We start from the raw sequence: 27,678 nt of genomic DNA on the forward strand, positions 1-27,678 counted from the left end.
CATTTTTTTAATATATATTTTCTTGTCGAAGAATGATCAGTTTTCATTTTACCGGTTAATTTTTTGAGCGGCATTAGTCCTTCCGGAAGTGCTCTTCACCATGATTTGCCATAGACTATAAAATCTGCACAGTCTGTACGCATGAGTAGATAGGATTATTTTTTCGGGAAGGGTCTTACCATTTATAAAATACAGTTCTCATCATGAGCAGGCTCAAGATGGCGCCAAGGGAGCCAACCTCAACCTCGAAAAATTTCAGCAAGACATGTTAAAGCAAAGAAACATTGCTTATTGCATGTAATTTTTATATGCCACATAATGTAATTTTTATGCCACATGATTAATTGTAGAGTACACAACTTATTATCGTGATATGTTAAGGGAAACAAAATTTACCACAAGACAACAACAACAGAGTAACGGCTTTGTGGCAACCGTTGGAACTGTATGGAATGGACATCGACTTTATAGCCAAGTCTGTCCACTGATGCGACTTCGATAGTTAACAGAAACAGTGTTTGCCTCAAGTTCAACTTTTGGAATTGTTGACCGCCTAACATCGTTTTTTTTTATTAGTTTGCCAGAATAAGTTTATTTCCTACCGGAAGATTTAATTGTGCATACTCCAATCACACATTCACACCGGAGTTTATCCAGAATTTTAATGGTGGAGAAGGGGTGTAAGTTCGTATTAAGGGGGTGTTCGTGTAAGGGTAAATTTAATATATTGATTGATTTATTTTACTTCGCTTTTCTGCCACTTTTGGCTAATTGCGAAGATGAACATGAGTGGCGATATGATTCAATTGGTGAAAGGACACTCATAAATAACACCAGCTTAGGCAGATAGTGTGTGTGTCTGTTATAGACACACATACTGACGGAGTACAACACCAACAAACTTTCAAAGCACATCGAGGACGTCAAGGTGAAGAACATTTCTTTTTATAGTTTCGAAATTAGGAGTTCTAAAAAAAAAGGCATTTCTATCCTTTAAGTATGCTTCACAGTTACCACTGACGGTGTTCTATGGCAAAGCAGAAACACTTATTAACTCTTGCAGTTATCATGTTATGTCGTCATCAATATTCAATGATCACCCCTGGAATGTGAATAGCTCTGGAAAATCTCATGATTCTGTTCTTAAAATAGGATATGTAACATACATATGGAGGCGATGCATGCATAATATCAGGGAGTGGGGTTAGGCAATCTTGAGAATTCAACCTAACAGGATAAAACTTGTGCTTATTCGAGGCCGCATACCGTCGAATCGAGGATCCAATGAACAAAACATTACCAAGAAAAGTTGTTCACCTCCATGTCCTCTACGCACTGCGAAACATTGTTGATGGTGTATGGCGACATCCTGCACATATTCTTTCCCAGTAGCATAGAAGCCATCCATCCTGCAAATCTCCCAATGCAGGAATGGGGACAGTATAGCCGTAACTTAGCGGGAACAGAGGAGGCATTCCCCCTCCCCCAATTTCCAGGTGTATTAAAATGTACATGCTGGGGGAATTTTTCTAACCTGCTGGAACCTGAGGTACATGTCCCCCCCCCCCTTTCCAGACAGAGGCACTAAGTTATGCTGCTGGAGGATAGAGACTTAGGGCACCACACTGCTGTAAATGGGCGTACGCGGGATTTTTTTTCACAGGGGGTTGCATTTTTAATCATTGTTGTGTCAGTTGTCCAATGACAAAAATGGTAATTTGGAATTATTTTAAGGAGGGAGCTGCATGTACCACTTTTGTTTTGCCCTAGTTGTTTATTGCATTCATTTGAGAATTTTGATTTTCTCAATTTTTGGGAGGAGCTGTAACCCCATCAGCCACCCTCTACACACACACACCAGTGATGCCAAGGGTCCTGGTTTTGAATCCCAGCCTGAACATGAAGGTTCATAGAGGTCAGAAACGTTTGTGTTTCTCACATTTGAAACTTGATATGAGGGAACGGCATCAGATTGCATGGAATTGTGTTATTTTGTCTTCATTAAGGGGATTGAATTATGGGAAGTATATGAATGATTGATAATAATAATATGAAGTAATGTAGTAGCACTTTAGCTCGCTTGTAATGATGATGATATTTTTTTCAGGATGAAGAAAATGAAAGCAGTGAAAAGAAGTCGGCAAAAGACGCTCTTCTCTTGTGGTGCCAGAGAAGAACAACAGGATACAATGGTGTTAATATTCAAGATTTTACCAGTAAGTTCAGTTTCATGTTTTATGGTGATTTGCATCTAAATGCATCTCGGGCCTACATCTTTTTTTACTTCTAATACTACTAATGATAATAATAATCTGAGGGTTTTGGAACGGAAGAATACTTCTGCATAAGTATAAAGTCAGTAACTCACTTGTGCTTTTTATAAGGAAAGTGATAGGACTTTAGTTACTTTGCGAGTGCCACAAAATACCTCATCCGCATCACCAGCTACCATATTGCAAAAGTAGTCACCTAGGAAGCTTGCAGTCAAAAATAAAACTTTGAGACATTCCCTATATCCTAGTGTAGCTATAGTAGGGGAGGTATATGTTTAATGCCTTGCCCCATCACCTCTCCTTGAAATTAGGAGACCCTAATCTGCTTTTCAAGTAGTCATGTTTATATGCAGAAATGAAGACATATCCCCCCCCCCCCCCCTCGTACCACTGCTTTACACAATCTCTGTTCATCTGAATCCAAAATGATTCAATCCAATATCCAAACCTCGTATCTTGGATGAGATATTTGAACCATATACCATGAATCTTGTTCCTGAACCTCAGATCCTGGATCTGATACCGAAACCCCAGATCCAATATCCAAACTTTATCTGATATCTGAACCTCAGGTCTTGGATATCTGAATCTTTGATCCTGAATCAATTAATCAAATCCCAAATCTGGGATCCAATATCTAAATCTTTAAAGTTTCATATCTGCTTGTTCCTAACAGAGACTGAAAAAAAATTGGCATGTAAATTTTAAACACTGTGGTACATATTTTACAATAACATGCAATAGTAGGTTATATACAACCTGTGTTGATATAATTTGCCAATAATTCTGGCACCAGAAAATATGTTTGTATCATTTAGTATACCCAATATTTCAATACTTATTTCCATAACCTTTGTTTAATGATCTTCAGCAAGGTTATATGAATGACATATGTATTGTTCCTGTTTCCTGTGTATAAAAGTGGAATATTGTCCTATGTTATCTGGCTTACTGCCAGTAAACCAACATTTTTCATATAAATAGAAATTGCTGCAAAATTTGAAGTTGTAGGACTCTGTTTTTGTTTTACTTGCATGTCTGCATATGTTTTATTTCTCTTATGTCTAATAAGTATATAATAAATATATACAATAAATAAGAATTGTTGCAATAAACCAGGTCAAATTTTCAGTACATGCCACTGTGAGCTAGTTACCTATTAAAGTAAACAAGACAATTCAAACTGACAGTTCTTATCCGATAAGCTCACATAAAATAACAAAACCATTATATCAAACCATACTTGCGTCCATTTTTTTTCTAGCACAATGGCTCAAGATATGTTTTATCTGCAAGATAAACTAAATAATCTTTACTCTGGATTCCAGTCTCTTGAACATGCTTTTTCTTTCTTTTCTATTTATATTGTTCTTATTTTCTGGCTTACTTCATTTTATTGGATTAAATATGGTGATGACAATTTAATTTGGAATGAAATAGATGAAGAGAAAAACACACAGACCTCCCATGCCAGTGGTGGCTCATGATAAAAATATTTAGTGGTTCTGCAAAGAAGAGAAACATAAGTTGTAAACATATTGGTATTTTGCAGAAGAATGAGAGGGAATTTCCATCATGGATACTTCTTAGTTTTGACTGTCTACCTGTGATAAACTATTGGCATTTCGAGAGTATAAATTTTCACTCTGGTCATGGATGTCCACAGGATTTTTTTCCGGGTAGGGGCAGGCAAGGTATTTTTTTTTTCAGGAAGGGGGAAACGAGGCATATTTTCCCCCATAATAGTGTTGCCTCTTCAAAAAACACATTCATCAGATTGAAGTTTTCATGTTCCTGCAACACCCTTTCAATAATTAACAAAATTGCTGTGACTGAAATGAAATACATGTGTGTAATATATAAGAGTTAAAGTAACATTCATTTTCCAGGGGGGGAGGGGGTTGAGTGGCCCACCTTGTTCCCCCTTCCGGATGCCCATGACTTGGTATTACTTATTAGAACTCCTACATAGCTTAATGCTTAGTGCTCTTGCATTTGGTGTGAACAGTTCCAGGTTTGATTCCCTGTGAGAACTCCAAAAATGTTGTTGATAGAGCATCATGACAATAATTGGAGAACTACTAGGAAGCTGTAGTAGCAGATTCTGGTTTTGAAAGTCAGATAACAGTGGTGAAGGGGCATGATGGACTGACCATGATTATCCAACGAAATAGCTGCTTTGTGCCACACAGTTTAGTTTGGTTTATTACTTTGTATTGAAAAACTTTATATGTGTATGTCCTTCAAACACTGTTCTGTGATGGACACTTCTGGGTTGCAACAATCCCATTAAGGGTTACAACCTAGATACATTGATATTGATATTTTGAATGAATATAAACTTTTTGGTTACCAGAAATGTAACTTTTATATATGCTTAATCCCAGCCTGAGTATAGGTATTCCCTTGTGTTTGTTTCTCCATCAATTTTGTCTTATCTTGCATGGGATATGTTATCTTCTCAAAACTATTCATGATAACAACCATAATTTCTGTTTTATCTATTGTAAAACATTAACTTGTCATACTTATTTTTAGAGTTTATTTCATTCAACCTCCATGCATATTTTGAAAGCTTTGTTATCAATTTTTACATATATTAATTACAATATTGGAATTCTTGCATAAGGCATTTTACATCCATAATATGCTTATTGTGTGTCATACGTATATGCGAACGAAAAAATATGCTTGGCTGTGCTACTGCTTCCAGATGAAAGCTTTGAATTATGTGATTCAACATAAGGTTTCCAAGTTTGATTTTCTCTTTATACGAAATGGTTGCTATCTAAATTTCTTATGGTAAATCAAACGGATGTTCTAGTATACTGATCCAATATAAAATCGGAATCATTTTACGGAGATCCTAACTGAAAATCACATTATTTTTCAATATATGACTACATAAAGAAATGGTTTAAATAACTGCATTAAAAAAAATATAAAAATGAACCATTCATGAATGTTGTCCCCTTGCCCCTTCCCTCTGCAATTGGCATCACACTGCCTCTTTAATAACGTATTAGTGAAGATTATTCATTTCCTTTTTATAAATAAACTACACTTTTGTTTGGTGCAAAAAGCACCCCAGATTACCATTATGACATTCTAAAACATGTTCCCCTTCATGAAATAATACAGCATTGCAGATTTTGCTTGCAAGAGATAAATACTTTCAATTGTACTGCTGTTGGTGTTGATCTAGTATTTGTATTGGTGATTTGTGTCATCTGCCTGTGTATTAATGGTATATTTTATTATTTTTTCCAGCTTCTTGGAGAAGTGGTCTTGGTTTCAATGCCCTCATCCATGCTCACAGACCAGATCTTATTGATTATGAATCACTTATTCCATCCCGACATATCGATAACCTGAACAATGCCTTCGATGTTGCCGAAAAGGAACTCGGCATACCAAGGCTGTTGGATGCAGAAGGTAAGAGAAATCCAATGAAATTTTGCATGGAACATGTCAAGGAACTTATAAATATATCCCTAGAGGAGTGGTTCCCAAATTGAGCCCTGCAGAACCTCAGGATTCCTTTATGACTTCTGTAAAATTATTATACATAATGATGGTTAAGAAAAATAGGAGTTACAGACAGCATTAGAAATAATAGATAAAGTGAAATTACTTTTTAAACATTATTTTACTCTTAAGGGTTATTATTTTAAAATACAGGACCAAATTTTTTTGTTTGTGCTGCAGTGTGTGTATAAGGACGTGGATAAATAAGAGAACATTTTCATGTCATATTATGTTGTATCGTGCAACATATGTAACACAAATATAAGAAATAAATTATTTTGGCTCTAGGATTAATTTATAACATAACCTTACTAGATACTTAATATATACTTTTAGTTTTTAGCTAAAACTCAAAAACTTGTAATATAATTGTGGTTGTAACAGGGACGAGACCTGAACATAAGTGTTCATTGGAAGGATCTGTAGCATTTATAGGGTTTTACGTAGTAAACCATATAAATATAGTATACCATAATAATGTAGTTGAGGAACTAGATCTTAAATTCTTTAACTCAGAACCGATTCACTTCATTTTAATTTTTTTATCTAAATACAATTGAAGCTATAGTTCACAAGCTTATTACATCCCACTTATATTTGGTCTAGGAATTAATTTGTGCACCTGGACAAGAGATGGCGTAACGAGCGTATCGTCCCACAGTTCCGTGTAGCCACACATGCGTTGAAAATTCCTGTCAGTGCGCATCGTTCGTAGTATAGGGCAGTTGATTGACGCGTCAACAACAGCATTTTGTAGTCAACTGAACATGGCGCAGTTCGTACCAGATAAAGTGTTTTTGCAGGGTGTTCTGCTTCATTACTTTAATATGCAGAAAAGTGCTACCGAAAGTCATCGTATTTTGGTGGAAGTGTACGGTGACCATGCGCTAGCTGAGCGAACGTGTCAGAAGTGGTTTGCACAGTTTAGAAGTGGTGATTTCGGCCTGGAAGACCAAGAGCGACCTGGACAGCCAAAAAAATTTGAAGACGAAGATTTGAGAGCATTGCTCGATCAGGATTCGTGTCAAACGCAGGAAGAACTTGCAGAAGCATTAGGCGTTGATCAAACAACAGTTTCCAAATGCCTCAAAGCCATGGGAATGATTCAAAAGATGTGACATTGGGTTCCACATGAATTGAAAGAGAGAGAGATTGAAAGACGAAAAACCATTTGCGAATTGCTGCTTCAAAGACAGAAAAGAAAGGGGTTTTTGCATCGCATTGTTACTGGCGATGAGAAGTGGATCCATTACGAGAACCTGAAATAAAAAAAGGCCTGGGTGAAGACAGGTGAACCAGGTCCATCGCAACCGAAACGAGATATTCACTGTGCAAAGGTTATGCTGTGCATATGGTGGGATATGAAAGGTGTGGTGTACTATGAGCTGCTGCAACTTGGTGAAACTATTAATGGAGAACGTTATCGATGACAATTAATGCGTTTGAAGCAAGCTCTGGCCAGGAAACGACCAGAATGGGAGAACAGACATGATAAACTTATTTTTCAACATGATCACGCTCGCCCACATGTCACAAAACCGGTCAAAACCTATTTAGAAAATGTCTGATGGGAAGTTTTACCCCACCTGCCGTATTCACCAGACGTTGCTCCTTCGGACTACTACTTGTTCGATTGCATGAATAATGATTTGATTGGACAGCGGTTGACTTCTTCAGAAGATATCGAAAAATGGGTCTCTGACTGGATCGCTTCAAAGGATGAGGACTTCTTTCGCCATGGAATCCGTAACTTGCCTGACAGATGGGCGAAAGTGGTGGCTCGCGATGGACAATATTTTTCTTAAGGTATTTATGTATTTTGTGTTTGAACTACAGCTTCAATGTGTGCGTAACAACCGCACAAATTAATTCGTAGACCAAATAATAGAGGTCAGAGTTTTTAAAATATTGTATTAAAGAAGAAAATGTTACAATAACGAAGTGTTTGTTTCTTCATTTCAGATGTGGATACAAGCAGACCTGATGAGAAGTCAGTCATTACCTACGTTGCCTCTTATTACCACACATTTGCTAGGATGAAGAATGAAATGAAAAGTGGAAGGAGAATAGCTAATGTATGTAATGTCTTACTCTTATATTACTGTATAATTTACTGTTATCATGAGAACCTTTATAGCTTCTCCTGTATTTTTATAAATTTTAATTTTTTTATATTAAAAACAAGATGAAAGTAGGTACAGCATGTTATTGAAAAGCCAAATATAGTGTTGGACATTTCATGAACATTTCTATTTCAATTTTCAAGACACACTGGACAGAAGGTAGATAAAAGTGCACAGAATGATACATTATATTTTTCTTATTCTGCATCACTTTCTGTCACTTGTGACTGGCCACAACAATGAAAATAAATGATAAGATGAAATAAAGTTAGGAACACTCACAAAGGAATATAAGTTCTCACACCAGCTTTACAACGATATATAACATGATAGGGTTCCGTAAACATGAAAAATCAATGCAAGTGCACCAAAATCATGGAATAACCCTGTACGGTTTCATGTTGGGTGTCTGAATTATTCCGTGCATAATATGCACCACAGTTTTTGGGGGCAAAAATTTTGGAAAAAAGTGTGTATTATACATGAGTAAATACGGTGTCTGCTTCCCCTTTCCCACAGCTCAGAATTTTTACCTCTCATTTCTATGCCTACAAACAGCGTAGTCCTGATTTTCCACAACCAGTGATTATATCTAATGCTGCCAAATGTAATTTAGTTTCAATGAATATTGATAGAGTGCTGAATGTCCTGTAAGTTGGACACAGTCTGACAGATTAGCTTCAGAGCCATAGGTTGTCATGTTGGATGAGATTCAACTTATGTGAGTGGAACAGCAAAAACAGAAAACAACAACAAAGAAACCGAGTTGGACTGGGTTCAACATATGAGTGGAAAGGGTTAATTATGTGTGTATCCAAAAGACAGACATGATTTTCTTTACAGACTGCTCTGAGAAATGTATGTGAAACAATAGGCACCAATCTGTACACTGTGGAGCAGCATTTATTGATAGGCAAATGTGTTGTCGTTGCACCAGTAAACATAAATATATTTCAACTAGGAAATAGAATTATGATCGAGCCATTTTACTCCATTTCATGATCCCATTCTCTCTACCCCACATTCAAAATCACCATTGTATTACAATTGGTCAGTTTTTTTAATGTATAAAGCTTTTGCTTAAAAATAAAATATGGTAGCCTTACGGTAGTCAGAAGTAGGTAGACTAAACTGTTTGCTTTACTTGAGAATGTAGATGGTTATCCATGAAATGTCAACCTTTTTAACCTTAAGGTCAATAGGACTAAGGTTATATAATTCCCTGCATGAACATTTTGAAGCAATATATTTTACCAAAATTAAACAATAGTTTCAACTACTACTTGCTTTCGTTCTTAGGGTGTACAGAACACTTATATGACAGGAACTCATTAGTTTAATTGCTTATTTTTTCATTACAGAATGTCTAATAATTGAATTGTTTCATTTTAGATTGTTGGTCAAATGATGGATGCAGACAAGATGAAGGTGCATTATGAAAAATTAACAACCGATCTACTAGACTGGATAAAGTTGAAGATCATCGAATTGGAAGATCACAATTTCCCAAACTCTTTGGAAGGAATTCAGAAAGAGCTGCTCCAGTTCAAGCAGTATCGAACTGTGGAGAAACCACCAAAGTATGTGAAATTGCTAATTTATGTATGTTTGTGTGTGTTTAAGTTACAGGATTAACAGTGTTGAAAATGAATTACATGCAGGGCTGAGCTGATGACTTTGAACCGATACTGATACTTGAACACTATAACAATTTTCAGAATATATTTAAATACTAATACTAATATGTAAGTATTTCTTGTCAGTGTAACAGAGTTTTACTCTACGTTCACATATGACACATCAGAATGTGAAAATTTAATTCCAAAATCCATTTTTTCACATAGTACTGATGAAAAATAAATATAATTGAATGTTTTCATGCTTTTCAGGATATTTAGACTAGATGGGGGGTGGGGGGGTACATATCATTTTTCGAGTCTGTATTATACCTAGGCACCAAGAAATTATTGGCTGGATTTGAAATTAAATGAACTACATCAAAATTTAGCATATTCAATTCTGCATTAATCTATGCTAGCCAATTTTTTTTTTTCGAGTATGCCTTCTATTTTTTATCATCATGACAACAAGAAAGGGGCCATTTTTTTTAGTTTCACATGGCAAAACCGATTGTATGCAAATTTTTATTTAGCAGAGTAAAGCTTTATGTGAAATGTGGCAACACCGCAAGCATTGAATTGCAGTGCCCGTCGGCAGTTTTCACTATTCAATGGACATCCCTGTGTGCCGTGTTGTCACATACCACGAACTGCTTTACTCTGCTGAGTAAAAATCTGTATAAAATCATATTCGCAATGTGAATTGACAATGGTAATGCATTTTAAAAACAGATGCAAAGAGCTTCAAAACCAGACTAATATTGAATTTGTGGGACTACCCAATACCAAGAAAAAGATGTTTGGCAAAATTGAAAATAATATTATTTTGAGAAATTCTGAAAACATAAAAATTAATGATTGTGTTTAAAACCTTTCTGCCTGAACCCTACTAAAATTTCATAATGAAAGGACAACCAGTTTTTGATTTATAGAATTTCAAAGATAGCGATCATTTGCAAAACTAAAAACAAATAGCTCTTTTTTTGTTTTCACGATGATAAAAAATAGAAGGCATACTCGAAAAAAAAAATTGTCTATCATAGATTACATGTTTGGGTTTGTAAACTTTAGCAAAACATTAGTGATATGTTTATCATTACCTCTTCCTCCTGCAAATCTTCAGGTACAAAGAAAGAAGCGAAATTGAGGCTCTCTACTTCCACATCAACACCCAGCTGAAATCCTTGAATCAACCAGCATTCACTCCTCAAGACGGGCAGCTGATCCATGATATCGAAAGATCCTGGGAGGAGCTGGAGAGAGCGGAGCATCGACGGGAAGTGGCTTTGAGGCAGGAGCTCTTGCGACAAGAGCGGCTTGAGCAGTTGAATTACAAGTTTGAGCGAAAGGTGATTCCTTCTTATTGATTTTGTTTGAGAGTGTCACGTGTCGTTCTTAGCATTATTGTATGTTATTCAATAATTATTTTTGGAATACCTTGCACCAAGCGGTATCATTTCTTGCCACGTAACATACAAAGACTGAGACAATGCTTCTTTGAGTTGATGCCAATACTCTCACCAATACTTAAGCTTTAAAATTGTAACATTTAATGGTTGTTCAAAAAAATGATGATGAATATTAATATGTAAGCACTCCACTGGAATTATTAAATATTATTGCCTTAAAATATCAAGAATTACACCAGAATATTAAAATAACTGTCTTCAATCCAAAAATTCATATCTTCACACAATACCGGTGCAAGTATATGAAAACTTCAAATTTTGCATAATTTTGAGAATATGTTGACTTTGTGAAAATGTTGCATGGCATTTTTGCAGACTCTGTAAAATATCCAGATTTCAGGAAAAGTATCAGCCAGTATCAGTGAATAAATTTCAACTGATTCTTTCTGATACCGATGCCATTGGCATCAGCGTGGCTCTAGTACATACTCTATACAATCAATCAAAAAATTTATGAGTCATACATACATGGATGGTGCTAAGTATTGTATGTATAATTTTTTTTCAAATAATAACTGTTTGCGTATGTGTTGAAGAATGCAGGGTATTGCATTCATATACCATAACAGAATCACATTGTTAGCTATTAACAGTGGATTGCTGATACTGTTGTTATTAATTCTGCTCCCATGTAATTTCACAGTAATATGCAAACACATTAAATTCCTGCATCTTTCAGACATATTTTAATTGCTATAAATGGCATGTATTATATCAGAGGTAATTTATTCCAGAGTGTGCTTCGAGAAGGCTACCTAAAGGAAATGATCCAGGTGTTGTCAGACCCAAGGTATGGCAGTAATTTAACTCAGGTGGATGCTACTGTGAAGAAGCATGAAGCTATCAGTGCGGACATATTGGCTAGGGTAAGGTTATATAAATGGATTCTGTCAAAATATAGTTAAAAAATGTTCGACATATAATTGTGATATTAAAACAGGTTAAAAATTTTCTGGCATTATTTATGACCTCTACACTGGTCATTTATTTTTCTTTCTTTTTTTTCTGCCAGCATTACTCAATATGCTTAAATATGCATATTCTTTTTTGTAAAACATAAACTATTGTAGTCCCTTGGTTACATAGATTAATTAAAGTTGAAAGAACCATTCAGGTTCTTCATGGAATATCTGCAATTTTTTATTTGTACTTTAGCAGTATCAGTAAAAATTTCATGCTGGTGGTTTACTTAGGGAGCTTTCAGATTGGAGTGAAAAGCTACAAAAGGCAAGTGACATGTGACACAGATATTTCACACCAAAGCGACAAGCAACGTGGGCCTCTCCAGTCCGTAGAAACTCATTCACTGCACATGCATGACCAACAGACTAAGGTGACACGATGTTCAATATTGAGAAATATCACAGTCCGAGTGACATGCAACTTGTGCATCTCATCATGTCACTCTGGTATGAAAGGTTGCATTTATTTCTGAAGGTTAATTTCCAAATGACAGGTATTGCTTGTCACTTTGATCTGAAAGCCCTACTACATCCCTGCTATATATTGATGTGTCAATATCAGCTTAATCCTAAATTCGTTAATTACTCTGTCTAGGGCCATATATTTATGGTGAAAAAAAGATCAAGATTTTGGTACAAAAACGACACATTTTGGGGTCAAAAGCAGTGTATAAAATGGCGTTTTGGTGTTAAAATGGTGAATAAAACCAAAATTTGATTTTAAAAACTATACTTATTACGCAAATTAAAGATTTCCCTTCCAATAGCACATTTGGGTCATTCCATGTCAAATCAACATTCATTTCAAATTTGGCATACTGGAAGCCCCACATGAGGTAGGATAATATGCAAAGTTGTAGATCCATATCTTTTGTATTTCCAAAATTACAGTGTTGCAAACTGTGTGATTTTGACAATTTTTTCCAACATCTTGTTAACTTTAAATTGCAATATTTCGGCATTCAGGGCACCTACAAAAGTGATTCGGACGACGTTGGAAAGGTCTTGAAGGGCTCTTTCACATGAGATATTGCTTGCCTATGTTAGGGTAAAATAACAATTGAAGGTAGTGTAAAGAAAACTTTGGTAGCTATTTTCTCAAATACAGATCTTTTATTTCTTTTTTCCAAAAAAAAATATATGTCATACATGCACTATTACTCTATCATTGTACAAAATTTGAAAATGGGATGCCAATAGGATCCAGAGTTACGTTAGATTTAATAGTTTAGGGTAAGGTAGAGTAGGCTAGGTAATGCATGATAACATATGTATTTTGATAGACAAATTTCTGATATTCAAAAGTAAAAGTCTAACAGAAATTAAACACAATATTGTTTGAATTAACGTACATGAATCAATGTTTAAATTCGCAGTTATTATAAATACAGGGTGATTCAAAAGTCTGGTCCCATAGGTAACTGTTATTAGTGCACATAGCCAAAAATGCCACATGCTTGGCCGTGAATACTGCATGGCATAGGAATACCATACATAATTTCGGAATAACAAAAGATATGGATCCACAACTTGGCATATTTTCCTGCCTCATGTGACCCTTTCAGTATGCCAAATTTAAAATGAATCAAAATATGTGAGGTTGAGGACCTTGTTGATTTCACATGGAATAACCATGTGAAATCATGTAGTTTTTAGAGTACTGAGGTTATTCCTGTCCATTTTTGCTTCTCATATTTTTAAAGCAGAATTAATAAACTTTCCATTATTTGCATAACTCGCAGGATAATTAGCACTTCAAAGAGTGTTGTGTGTAAATAAACTAAATTTCATATTTAAGAGTTTATTTCGCAATTTGCATTATTTCATGACCACACATGACCTCATCATATGTGAGGAAAGTGCACCTCTCACCTTTCATAAACAAAAAATGAACATTACAATGTGTGATTTCACATTTTGTGTTTTTGTCAAAAATCTTTTGACTATAACTACGTAGATCAGCATTTAAACTAGCTGTATGAAATAATTTTCACCTGACTTTTGAATAAGTTATAAGGTCTGCATTTATTTGTGTTGTTTTGCTATTTCAGGAAGAGCGTTTCCATGATCTGACAAACATGGCCGAGGAGTTGGTGCAAGAGAATTACCATGGAAAGGAGCGAGTGAAGAGGAGAGAGGAGGAAGTTCTCCAGAGGTGGCAAGAGCTGCTGGAGCTTCTGGAGAAACACAAGATCAACCTCACCACATTCTGCAGCCTGATGGGAATGCTCAGAGAAATTGATACGCTTATGGAAACAATCCATGAACTGGAGGTATGAAACATGTTGCGGAAGTCGGCATCGTTTGTAAATGTACAACAAAGGCAGCCGACTGTCGCCCCTCACAGAGAGGCAATAATATTGCTTAAGGAGGAGTGTTTGTGGTCCAATTGTCGAGGTTTAATACGTTCGCAGTGCAGGTTATTAGTTCTCAAACCAGTGGTAGTGTCAGTCGTGTATCACATCTTGTTGCAGTCCCAGTACCAGTGTGGATGGGCTTATTGGGAGTGAACAGTTAAAATGCCACCAGGTCAATTAATGCAATGGAAAAATAATACTTTGTTTACTTTATTTGAAATCACACAAATAATGAATCACTATGAAGAAGTCTTCTTTGCATCATTTTGGGTAATTTTACGTGCATGTGTTAGTCCATATTTAGCAACATTTTAGTCCATATGTATTTTCATATAAAGCCACTTGTTAGCACATATTAATCCCAGGCCTGGTTATAATGCATGGCATTTAAAACTCAATGTTTAGATAGAACTGAGTTCTCTAATTTTCTTGTTCTACAAACAGATGTGCCTCGGCGCACTGTAGCGATTTTTCTATTGAACAGATTAACAACCCTAGTTCTCACGTTGTGCTGTGCCGAGAGCGGCAGAGATATGTGTGTCGGCCTATAAGCAAGCAAATACTGAATCTTTTATTTTATTGTAAGTGGTAAATATAGGGAAATGTAAAATGAGGCTTTCAGGAAAGTAGGCAAACGCAAGACTGTATTTTGATGCATTTTTTGAGTTCAGCAGAGACCAGTTACATAGTCTCTGTCATCATGACTGGAACCAGTGGAAGAACTGATGAAGAACACATTTCCTTAATGCAAAACATACTCTACATGTCTGCCACCAGTCTCAATTCACTTCCTCAAATGTTTCAACATGCTTCTATGAATTCTTTTCAAAAGGCAAAGACACAGAGTAACCGTTACTGTTGTTATTCTTTCCTGGAGATGATTCACATCCCATATTTTCACAGCATGCACCCCCGATTTGAAAATTAACTTTATGGTAAAGTCCAACTTCCCTCTGAATCCATCCTTGTCATCCACAAAGAATAATTATCCCCATTTGGTTGTCTTCTGCCAGAGCCATAGCTCACCTTTAATCAGAAAGGAATACCGTCACTGGTTCCAGGCTTTATGATGTCCTGTAGTATCACAGTACACTGGCTGATGCCTTTACTAGCCTGGTGCTTGTATTCGGTACAATTAATATAGTACATTAGTACTTTAGCAAAAGACATGAATTATCAATTATTGTTATTGTGATTAACATGAAAACTCTTTATTCTGTGCAGGTTAACTTCCAATCAGAAGATGTTGGTCCTCATCTTCTGGCAGTAGAAGACCTGTTGCAGAAGCACAGTTTAATGGAGCTTCAGGTTACAGCAATGGGAGAGACAGTTCGCCGGCTGGGTCGGCAGGGACAACAGTATATAACCAGTGGTCACCGTGAAGCTCCTCTCCTGCAGTCACGCCTGGAGAAACTCAACTCAGCGTATGACAAGTATGTGTAGATATTAATCATGTTTAATTATAAATATATAAAAATATATCTTACCTCCTACAGTGTGATCATTTTGAGCATTGTTTTTTTTCTTTCTTTTGTAATTCATTTGTTAGACATCCGAATTTGCTGATTCTAAGATGTATCAGAGTTGCTTTGCATTCATTCATTGCATACTGTTGAGGAAAATAACAATGTTTCTTGCTTTCTAGCTCTATTGAGGAAAAATTATGATTATTATTATTGCTGTATACATTTTATCTTTATGTCCCAAATGAGGCAAAATGTCATAATATTTTCCTCTGTTACAAGTTCCCAGGAAAGCATATAATTAAGGTTCCACTGTGTATTATTGTTCCTTTTGGTATTTGTTTTAATCATTCATTGTTTACATTTGTTTCCTTTCACAGCTTGATTCAACAAAGTAAAACCAGGAGAGAAAGACTCGAGGATGCAAGAAACCTTTTCCAGTTCATTCAGGACCATGAAGAAGAGGAAGGATGGGTGGTGGAGAAGCAGAGGATATGTAAGGCAGGAATATCAGCCAAGGACCTCCGGGCAGTGCTTAGTCTGCAACAGAAGCATAAAGTGAGGCATTTTTACTCATCTCTTTGCTTTCTTCCTTGCATAATCACTTCGGCTGTATGCTCATAAAAAAAAAATCAGTACTTGAAATTTATGGCAGTAGCATGCTGAAATTGTATATTGAAACTTTGATAAGGGATGCTTTCTTTTATTTTTTGTCTTTTGGGTGTTGATTTTGCATGTTTCTTTCTAGTTATTTAACGAAGAGCTTGAACAGTAGGGTGTTGGAGAGAATATATTTATGCATGTTTTATTATTGTTGATGCAATACCATTTTAAGCTGATGTAGATACCTTTACCAATTACCAGTTGTACCAATACTCTGATACTTGAACAGTGCAACAAATGTTGTGTTCAGCCCTTCAATGTACAAGTATTCCATTCAGTTGCACCACATCAATCTCAGAATTTTGCTTTAAAATATTTGATGATATGTAAAAGATAATTGAACAATAACTATTATTTTTTATGAAATTTGTTTGCCACACAATGTTGGTTTTCAAAATTAAATTAAATGATACAGAGTGGTGCAAAAAAAAAAGGTAACCGAAATTTTACTTTGTGTTTACTTTGTTTATTTTGTGTTATATGAATTTATACACTCTACCGTACAATTACATGTTCTACATGTCATCCTTCCTTTTGAATAATATATTCCATGTGCTTGGTTATTCTGGAAACCATTCCAGAGCACTGTTCAGGCATTATGTCAGAGAGAACTGATTCAATGTTTGTACGAAGCTCGTGTAGAGTTTGTGGAGGTGGTGTGAAACACTTCTCTTTTAACAGCCCCCACAGAAATGCATTGGGTATTGTGAGGTCTGGACTTCGAGGTGGATAAGGAAACTCAGATCCTCTTGACACAACCCGATATGGAAACAGTTCCTCCAACAGTTCTCGGTTTCCTCGCCCTATGTGTGTGGTGGCTTTGTCCTGCTGAAACACTTGCTCGTCAAAATCCAAATTGTTGTTGTTTGTTCTTGTGCTTCGTGGTCGTCTAGATCGTCCAGCATTATGATTATTCACTGAACCAGTTGTTCTGAACATTTTCCCCCACTGCAATATGGTTTTCTTTGGTGGTGCTCGTAAATGAAAATCTTCCTCAGAACCATTGCATACATCAGCCAAAGAAGGACCATTCATACGTCCTGTACCATAACTTTGGAAATAATGTTCCACGCTCCAACTGCGTTGTTCCAAAGTATATTGAGACATGATTAGACAAAAATCTGTGAACAAAGAAGAAGCAGACAAATGAATCAGTACATGTTTCAGAATTTCGGTTACTTTTTTTGCACCACCCTGTACATTTTGCATAGTTTACAAGATAATTAGACTTTATAAAAGTGTCACACATCATTTTTGCACACTGGACTATGAAAAGATCAGTATCATTAACAGTTCAGCCCTTTGTTTTATACTACAGACTCAAAATATATTTGTTCAAAAGTCTTATGTAACTTTTAATTTTGCTAATATCAAAGAGGCTAGATGTTTTTGCATTACAAAGCCTCATATAACACAATATCTTTAGTTCTTAAAGGGTTGTGTTGAGTAAGTACTAAATGTCCAAACTGAGATTGGGTGTCTGGTGGAACTACAGGGCCTTTGTAAATTTGATGGTTGGGAATATTATGTGTTCAATAAGGAGGCATTGTGAGCTGGGAATGCTGTTGATTCTTTTTAGCTTACTGATCATCATCATCCCTTGCCGTTTCCTGCCTCTGGCTGGGTCGACATAGAAGTCAAGCCTCTCCATCTTTTCCTGGTCTTCCACGACTCCTCTCTTTCCACGGTGTTCCAATCTTGTCCTCTTCTCCTAACACTCTCCGCTATCTGCTCTTTCCACCGACATCTTGCCCTTCCCCCCTTGACTTTATTCCCACTCCTTGGGCATTGTAAGCTCTTACTGGTAGCCTTTCTGCATCCATCCTCTTCATGTGTCCAAACCATCTCATCTGTGCCTGATCTATCCTGTCCTGAAGCTTCACCACACCCACTGTGTGTCAGATCTCCTCATTCCTTATTCTATCCATTCTAGTCTTCCTCAGTATACTCCTTAAAAATTTCATCTCCACTGCCTGCATCTTTCTTTTGTCTCTCTCTGTCATTGTCCAAGTCTCTGCTCCATACATTATTATCGGCACATAGTATGTATTGTATATTACCTTCTTGCATTTCTTAGGTACATCCCTGTTCCATATTAATCTTTGAATGCTTTGATATAGTCCACCACCCCCATTTGTCCTCTTCTGTTTACCTCCTCATCTATTCTTCCACTTCTCTCAATTATGCTTCCTAGATATTTGAAGCTCTCCACTACCCTCAACTCTTCCGTGTCCATCTTTATTCTTGGTTCATTTCTGGCTCTGTTTCTTGTTGTTATTAGCACCTCACTCTTTTCTGCACTGAATTGCATTCCTGCTCTTCTGATTTCCTCATTCCAACTATCAACCTGTCCCTGTACTTCTTCTTCCCTGTTCCCCCATATTACTAAGTCATCAGCAAACAACAGGGCCTTCATCTCTTCCTCTCCTATCTTCTTCCCCACATCTTCGTTAATTGCATCCATTGGAATTATGCAGAGCAGTGGGGAAAGAGCACTTCCCTGTTTTAGTCCATTACTTATGCTGAACCATTCCATTCTTCCCCCTGGTGTCTTCACACAGCTCTGGTTGGCCTTGTATGTGCTCTGCACTCTACACACTATCTCTTCCTCGACTCCGTTCTCTCTTAGAGCCTTCCAAATCGTTGTTTTGTCCATGCTATAGTATGCCTTTTCTATATATAGGAGTGCCATAATCGAATCATTTCCATACTCGTAGTGCCTTTCCTGTATTTGCCTAATGGTGAATATCAGGTCTACTGTTGATCTGCCTCTTCTAAATCCATACTGTTCCTCTCTCATGTTCAGCTCTGTTACTTCCCTTATTATTTTCTCTAATATTTTCTCATACACCTTTTCTGAGTGGCACATAAGTGTTATTCCTCTGTAGTTTTTAGCTTATTAGACCTTCCTTCCCATTATTGTAGTTGCAAACACTGTCACCTTAGAATCCAGGATATATAGGAATAAAAGGGACTTGAAAAGCAAAGTTTCTCTTTTTACTTATTCTTCTGTTTTAAGACACCTGTATCTAGTTGTAGTGAATTATGTTCTTTATTTTCTTACAATAATGACTCTGAACAAACACATATCATGTCAACTGTATATTTACTATATCAAATATCAGTGTTCATGATAGAGTGTTGGCCTGTCGAATAACATAATAGCTAACATTGTCACCTTGCAATGAAGGGTTTGGTTTGGTTTGATTTGGTGTTTTAAATCCACTTTATGCACAGTAAGGCTAATCGGGACTGGACCTACAGTTTAAAGTGGGATCCGAACCACTTGTGCCTCCACCGGGTATCAAACCCGGGACCCCTTGATTACAAGGCAATGACGCTACCACTGCACCATGGGGGAGGCCCTCTTGCAATGAAGGGCTCTTTAACTTCATTCTCATTAGAAGAAACCACTGCAAACTGCAGCAGGTTCAGTACCCATTATACATAAAGTGGACCTGAAGTACAAACTTTGTCCAATGTGGAGTGGCTACTGTTGGCACACTGAAGCCAGAAGTCTTAAATTTGAATCCTGGATAAGGAATACACATCTCATTGTGTTTGTTCCTTCATTACTAATTTATCCCTCATCATTGCAAATAACCTAGAGAGGTAGAAAATATGCCATTACTACAAAATGCTATGTAGTTGAGCATGTTGAGTCTTTGACTCGGAATGTTACCTATAAAGATTCCGGGCTCGAGTTATGACTGGGACATGGACATTCTATTGTGTGTGCTTGGGTCTTTTTTATTTCCATCATTATGAAAGATTTTTTTTCATATAACTTTTACAGTTTATGGTATACAGTTGAGACTGCTTTATATGTAACTCAGTTCTGTGTAATTCTGTTTTATACATAAACTACTGTAGGTCCCAGCAAAATATAATTGTAAAATGTGTTAATTAAACTTTATTTATATGTAATGCATTTATACGTAATTCTTTGTTATACGTACTAATTTTCACAAAATACAGTTGATTTGTACATAACGAAGCTTTAACAATGTCACAGTAGTACACATTTCTTGTCATTACAAAAACACAAGGTGAGTTTTAAATACGAAATAGAATAGACAGGCATAGCGTCGGTGTCACAGAGAAGGCAAGGAGAGGCATGAAATCAGAGAGAAAGATTTACAAAAAGTTGTTTACAACATGAGACGCATTTTCTGTTGTACGTAATCGCGATATGAAAGTACATATGTTAAAAAGATGCCGATAGCTGATGTTTGCCATGTTCCATAATAAAAACAGAATAGCGGTTCCTTCAGTCAACATTTTCAGTTGCTACTGGTTGGCCGTGGAGAACAGAAAGAGGAAAAGTTACACGCTTGACCAGAAAGTAAAATTTATACGGGAAGTGGACGCTAATCCACATAAAACTTAAGAATCAATGTTAAATTTGTTAATTTACCACTTTATGACAAAACATAAACTGTATTATGTTACAAAATAGACACTATTACAGTATTTTAATAATGATATGACATAGTATCTAAATCTGATTTGCAAGTAATTCTCAGTTAAACATATTATTTTCTCTTCACCTTGACATACGTATGACTCAGGTTCAACTGTATTTCTTGTAACGTTATTTGCTTCTTCTGGTGCATTTGTTAAAAAAAGGGACTGTGTTGGATCTTTTTCTTAGTATTCATTTATTGGGCATATTTATTAACCATCTAGTATATAGCATGCATACTAACTCAGTGCATAAGGTTTCAGAATATCTTTGGTAGAATTTGCTGCATGTACAGTGAAAAGTTATTTACTTATTTTTTTTTGGGTACAGTCTGAAGCAAAAGTTAGTTGTAATATGCCATTAAAATTAGATTTTCTCAGATTTCATAATTTTGAGCTCAGAAACTGTTAAAGCTTGCAAGCTGACAAACACTTACATGTACTGTGTCCATTAAATTTAACAAGCTGAAATACAAAAAGGCATTTAATTAATTGTGTATAATACACTTAATTAATTGTGTATGCATAACACACTTTTTTGCTTTTGACTGCATATATACAAGGTGATTCAAAATTATTGTCATGTCTTCCATGGGCCTATAATTTTCAAACCTGATAAACAAAGTAAAACTGTTTGCAGAATATGGGAAAGGGTAATTCTAAAAGTTGTATTACTGATGATTTGATACTTGCTGGAGGCACATTGTGGTTTTGATCACACTTTAAACTTTAGGTCCAGTCCTGATTATATCTATCTGTGCATAAAGTAGATTAAAACAATATTATTATATTAAATATATTGTATATATTTATATAAAATTGTATTAAATATAGAATTGACACTGCAGAATTTTCTAAACAGTATCAGTATCTTGAAGTTTCCTTCACTAGGAACATGTTGTGTAATGGTGCATCTGGACAGAAAGAAGAAATGTTGAATAACAACATGTCAGATCAAAAAGGCAAAATAATGTTCTGATTAAGCTTAACCTTTAGTACGCCATGCAGGTCTGACGAAAGTAAGCCCAGTGTCACCGAGGCTTTTTAGCGCGAAATTTAAATGTGTATACCTAATGGAGAAAAATCGTAATAACTTTGGCACTATGGGACCAATCTACATCGGATAACTTTTGTTTTGCAGCTAGAACATCAGCGCATGCAACCTTGTAAAATTTGGAAGCCCCAACCGCAGATGGGGGGGGGGGTACGAGCAGGGGTCGCATCCCCGGAATGTCAATGAAAAAAACATAAAAATGTGGAGTTTGCCCCCACTTCTCGAGCCATTTTGGGAAGAAAACCCGAATTTTTGCCCTTTTTTTTTTTTTTTTTTTTAACAAATGGACCTTTCACAACAGAATGAAATTTGTTTCATGTTTGTGGGTGCAATACAATTTGAATAATGAGCCAAAATGTAAATCTCTATTTTTTTACAAAAAATAGCCAATTAAATTGTTATCACTCGGACACTATGGGACCAATCTACTTCGAATAACTTTTGTTTTGCAGCTAGAACATCAGCGCATGCAACCGTGTAAAATTTGGAAGCCCCAACTGTGGGGGGTTACGGGCAGCGGCCCAATCCCCCGAATGTCAATGAAAAAAACATAAAAATGTGGAGTTTGCCCCCTCTTCTCCAGCCATTTTGGGAAGAAAACCCAAACTTTTGCCTTTTTTTTTTCAACAAATGGACCTTTCACAACAGAATTAAACTTATTTAATGTTTGTAGGTGCAATACAATTTCAATAATGAGCCAAAATCTAAAACTCTGTTTTTTTACGAACACAAGTTCAATACAGCCCAGGAAGCACAAAATGAGAAAAACGCAAAACACAGTCTTCCACATTCACTGTTCAGACTGATTCTGGTGAGGCCTCTCCTAAAGGTGCAGGGGGGAGCCTTTTCATCCGGCTTTGTTTTGTCCATGCTTCTTCCTTGCTTCCAGCTGCATTCCATTTATAGCATAGAGGTGACAGAAATCTGACACCGCCCCCCCTTCTGGCCCCCTCCCACCCCCACTTTAGCAGGACCTCCTGTTGCAAGCAGGCTCCAAAAATTCAAGAACAAAGACGACCAGTGTGCCTTATCTCTGGTGAGTCACAGCATCTAAGCTTGAACGAAAACAGCACCATAAATACCAAGCATTTATTGCTTCTCTGTCAACTCAGGTCTTGAACACATGACATGGGCATGTTGGAAGGGGTAAGTTTGGAAAACACGATTGCAAAATATGTTCCGGAAAGTACTGTCAGTGTGGCAAAGCCTCGATAATTGTATCTAAAGCTGCATGGTGCATATCTGCACCAAATTATGACAAGGCACTTACTTTTTTCGTCCCATATCTGGGACAAATTTCAACTAAAAGTTAAAAGTCTGCTTATGACCACCACATGAGGAGAAATACATCATAGTTGACCACATTTTGACAGAACTGCAATAAATATGCACCTTTTGTAAAACTGTACCCCCAGTGTCCGAGTATCTCTAGGTAGACCTTCCATACTGAATTCTGTAATGATGGTGGTCCCTCCCTGATGGTGTAGTGGTAACACCGTCACCTTGTAATCAAGGGTTCCCAGATTCGATACCCCGGTGGTGGCACATAGTGGTGCATATCCCACTTGAAACTGTAGATCCAGTCCCAATTAGCCTATCTGTGCATAAAAGTGGACTTATAACAAAACTCAAACTCAATTCTGCAATGATGATGCATTGTGGTAGTAGACTTCATGTAGGTAAACCAAAGCACACACATATTTTGCTTTTTCATGAGCTGCCTCCATTTTTAAGTATGGCATCATAATTTTCCAGACATAATGAATACATAGCTGCCAAATAAATTTTCTTGAGTTACCCTTTCACATTCTGTGGGCAGTTATAATTTCTTGCTGTCCTATTTGAAACACATAGGCCACAATGAATGCCAATAATTATTTTGAAACACCTTGTAGGTTCAAACTTTATGCTCAGTTGGAAATTGTCTAATTGGTTTTGTTTGAATGTACTAGTAGCCTAACATTTTATTTTGCTATCAATTTACCTAATCTGCTTCTTTATTAGAATTTTATTTGGACTAGTGTTTTTATAATAGGGTGCATGTGTTTCTTTTCTTTGCATGATTCGTGGCTGTTGATAACATCCTTATAACTTTGGAATCTGGGTAGACCAAGTATCAGGTAGTTTAGAAGCAAATTATATTTGTAATTCTTGTTTTATTGTCCTGTATGTTTTTTAGCTAGAATTGTTTGCCTGTTCTGTGGATAAATAAACTACTAGTCTTTCCTTTTGTTCTAGGGTAATTTCAATTTAGTATAGTTGATTGTTTATGTTTTTTTCCTCTGTACAATTCAGACTGGTTTTCCTCAAAATACATGGTAATACTTAGAGAGGTATTGATGATGAATATGACCTGGTATTTCACACAGCATTAGATTTTCTTTCTTTTTAATAAATTACACAATAGAATTTAGAAATGAAACAAGCCATTTGCAGTCTTTGCTTTCAGATAGCAGAAAGAAAAGTTAGAAGTAAAGGTTGCAGTAGTGAAATTCTAATTGCATTCATAAGTCTTCAAGATATCTTAAATAAATCTCTTTTGCTAACATTAAAGGCACTAAACTTAAATGTTTATTTAGATTTTTACAGAATATTATTTTCAGTACAAAGCCTGAAAACAAAAAAAAAATATTTGGCTGTTAATCGGACAGAAAAAAGTAAAACAGTGTTGACAAATAATGCGAGAAGGTGTGCACATTCAGACCTAGATTGTATATTTTTCAGGACACACTGTCTATAGAACCTGCAATGCAGGAAAATGTTAAATGCAGGAAGATCAAATGTATGAAATTGGAAAATGTAAAATGTGTGAACATGAAATTAGGTTTCCACTTTATTTTTTTTAAAAAAAATATGCTTAATTGCTTCTCTAAATGCAACAGTAATTTTTAACAATGTTCTTAAAGTTACTTATACTGTTAATTCAATACAAATAAAAAGGGTCTCTATGATAACATATTAGTAATATCATTTCCTTGTAATCAAGGGGTCCCATGTTAAATTCCCGGTGGCTGCATATAATGTTTGGATCTCACTTTATACTGCATATCCTGTCCCAATTAGCCTATCTTTGCATAAAGTGGGTCTAAAACAAAACTCAAATTCAATACGATTAAAGAGGCATAAAACTTAGATAGGAACATTTAGCTTTACATATGAAGCTTTCATCTAGCTAAATAATTTTACGTACAATGATGTGTTTTCTCTGGGGATGAACAGTACTTAGAAAATTTATTAAATTGAAAATTTAAATTTAAGAAAAATGTTAACAGTATTAGTGATGATGATAATCAACACACACCATCAATAAAAAAATGCTCTTAAAGTGTTAGAGAAATCATTTTAAGAAACATTATTGGCATGGGGTACAGTTTTATATTTATTTTCCATTCTGTTGAAATGTACTTAATATTGAAAAATGACGTGTGTATTCCAGTCTACATATTTCTCTTCCTTTGGTAGATCCAAGCATCTCTTTATGACAGCTATTAAACTAGATAATGACAATTACAAAAAAATACATCAACTGGTGTGTATAGATTTCCATGTATGGGGAATGAAAACATTTAACTTAACATTTTCACTATGCAAGTCACCATTTTTGCATTTCTGGTCTGATATTTTCTTTGTCACTTCTTCTTTCTGTTAAAGTGCTTTGTTCAGTTCTATTAAGTAACTTGTAATATTTCAATAAGTGCCATTGTAAAATGTTGCCTTCTGTCTGGAAGTAGGGCATTTAAATCATCCTCTCATTCTCCTCTTCATGCTCCACAAAGAAAACTGTTCCTCTTGTCCTTAACAGTTCGATGTTTTTTCTTACTTTACAATGGAGAGTGTTAAACATTAATAAAGAATAATGTATGTGTAGGTACTGCAAGATGAAATGAAAGCCCGTCGCCCCAAGTCAGAGCAGCTATGTGAAGCTGGTAAGCAGCTTATTGGAGACAAACACCCCATGAGCCCAGAGATTAAGACCCGTATTGACAGTCTCCAGCACAACTGGCAGCTGTTGCAAGAATTGGCAGCTCTAAGAAAGAAACAACTGGAAGATGCAGCAGAAGCTTACCAGGTACTGGTTCATATTTTAGTACAAAATGAAAACATAGCCTTTTAGGTATAAAACTATTATTTGTGTTCAATAAGAATGTGTGTAATAACTAGGTATCGGGATGCTGGTGCTGAATAATATATTTTTTAAAAAAATAATCCAAGTAACACCTATAAAATGCTAATTTATCAATAGGCAATGATTAAATTGATCAGTAATTAGTCAGGCTTTTATTTTATTTTTTGTTTGGGGCAAATAAATCAGTAATTTTAACCCTTTGACTAGTCTACCTTGGTGCATTCTTTTGTTTGAAATTTTCAAAGTACTCAATCCCCACATGTAACCTATTTTGGGGAACCAAACTTTACAACACAGCTGGGACAGCTGTGTCCAATCAGATACCATGCTCTCTGGACAGATGGGGCATCTGTATCCCATTTGGTGTACCAGTAAGTAGCCATTCATCCAGTCTATTTGGAGGTGGCTAATAGGAGTATAAAGTCAAATAATTTTGATTGGAGTACAAAGCTTCACAACTCTATCACGTATGTGGGATGTTGAATAAGATAAAAGTGTAGTAGACCAGTTGACCAATCCACTGCCCCCTCCCCTGCTCCCTGCTTAAAGATGTAATTTTTTAATGCTATTCAGGTACTAAACCTTTTTTCTTTTATAAGAATAACAGAAGTTCCACGTTGTTTGGAAATTTTTAACAAAACTCAAGATACATTTTTTAATTCTCTGGGAGATTTTATTGCTTAGTTTTGAATAAGTGGTCTGAAGTAAGATGCATTGCACCTTGTCTTCACATGAAACAACGCCCTTATCATGACTTGGATCTTCAAGAGCCTGTGGACAACCGTTATCATCACCTGATGTTGACCATGCAGTCGGATATCCCTTGACCCCTTTTTCTAAATATGTACATGGTTGTCCATAAGGTGTAATGTGTAAGAGATCTTGTCCACCAAATATTATAGACTTTAATGGGGCACAGTTGAAATTCGTTAATTGTATTTTGGATAGTGATAATAACCTGTTATTTCATGAGTGTTTATGTGTGCATCCTCTATATTATATGCTCTAAATTACATGCTGATATTTTCTTTTCTTTAGATTCATTATTTTCTTTCAACAAAATGCTTTTGTTCATGTAAGAATACTGTAATAAATGTCCATTCTCCCCTAGTTCTACACAGATGCTAATGAGGCAGAATCATGGCTGAATGAGAAGATGGCCCTCGTTGCCTCGTCTGATTACGGAGAGGATGAACCAAGTGCCCAGGCTCTTCTGCAGCGACATAGAGACCTCCAGGGGGAGATCCATGCATACAAAGGGGACATCCAAAGTCTCAATGCTCAGGCAGAGAAGCTTGTCAAAGCAGGGATATCATCTTTGGAAGTAAGAAATTCTCATATATAATTAAAGAATACATAAGGAACTTTGAAAAGTAATATATTTTCATTGTAAGTGAAGTGATACATAACATGGCATGGCATCTATTCAGTTTAAATGGAATCTGTATTCAGTTTACATGACATCTATATTCAGTTTACATAGCATCTGTATTCAGTTTGTTCTGTATTAGAACTATATTTAGTTTAGGTAATGCCTTTATTTCTTCAGTTTACATAATCAGTAACATTACAGAATC

At 36.0% G+C, this 27,678-nt stretch overlaps 1 protein-coding gene across 6 annotated transcripts in view; it reads left to right on the top strand.

The window, feature by feature from the left end:
- Nucleotides 1-27,678, top strand: part of kst (spectrin beta chain, non-erythrocytic 5 kst) — a 372,152-nt gene that overhangs the window by 215,756 nt on the left and 128,718 nt on the right. For all 6 annotated transcript variants that reach the window (XM_083122546.1, XM_083122542.1, XM_083122545.1 and 3 more), the window contains exons 5-15: nt 2,108-2,216; nt 5,544-5,708; nt 7,764-7,876; nt 9,317-9,504; nt 10,667-10,892; nt 11,747-11,878; nt 14,026-14,247; nt 15,556-15,764; nt 16,175-16,352; nt 25,844-26,044; nt 27,213-27,425. In XM_083122546.1, coding sequence (XP_082978672.1) covers nt 2,108-2,216; nt 5,544-5,708; nt 7,764-7,876; nt 9,317-9,504; nt 10,667-10,892; nt 11,747-11,878; nt 14,026-14,247; nt 15,556-15,764; nt 16,175-16,352; nt 25,844-26,044; nt 27,213-27,425 — 1,956 coding nt within the window. The remainder of the gene's footprint in view (nt 1-2,107; nt 2,217-5,543; nt 5,709-7,763; nt 7,877-9,316; nt 9,505-10,666; nt 10,893-11,746; nt 11,879-14,025; nt 14,248-15,555; nt 15,765-16,174; nt 16,353-25,843; nt 26,045-27,212; nt 27,426-27,678) is intronic.

Source organism: Lepisma saccharinum, chromosome 5 (assembly GCF_977018435.1).
Source record: "Lepisma saccharinum chromosome 5, izLepSacc3.1, whole genome shotgun sequence".
Taxonomy (NCBI): domain Eukaryota; kingdom Metazoa; phylum Arthropoda; class Insecta; order Zygentoma; family Lepismatidae; genus Lepisma; species Lepisma saccharinum.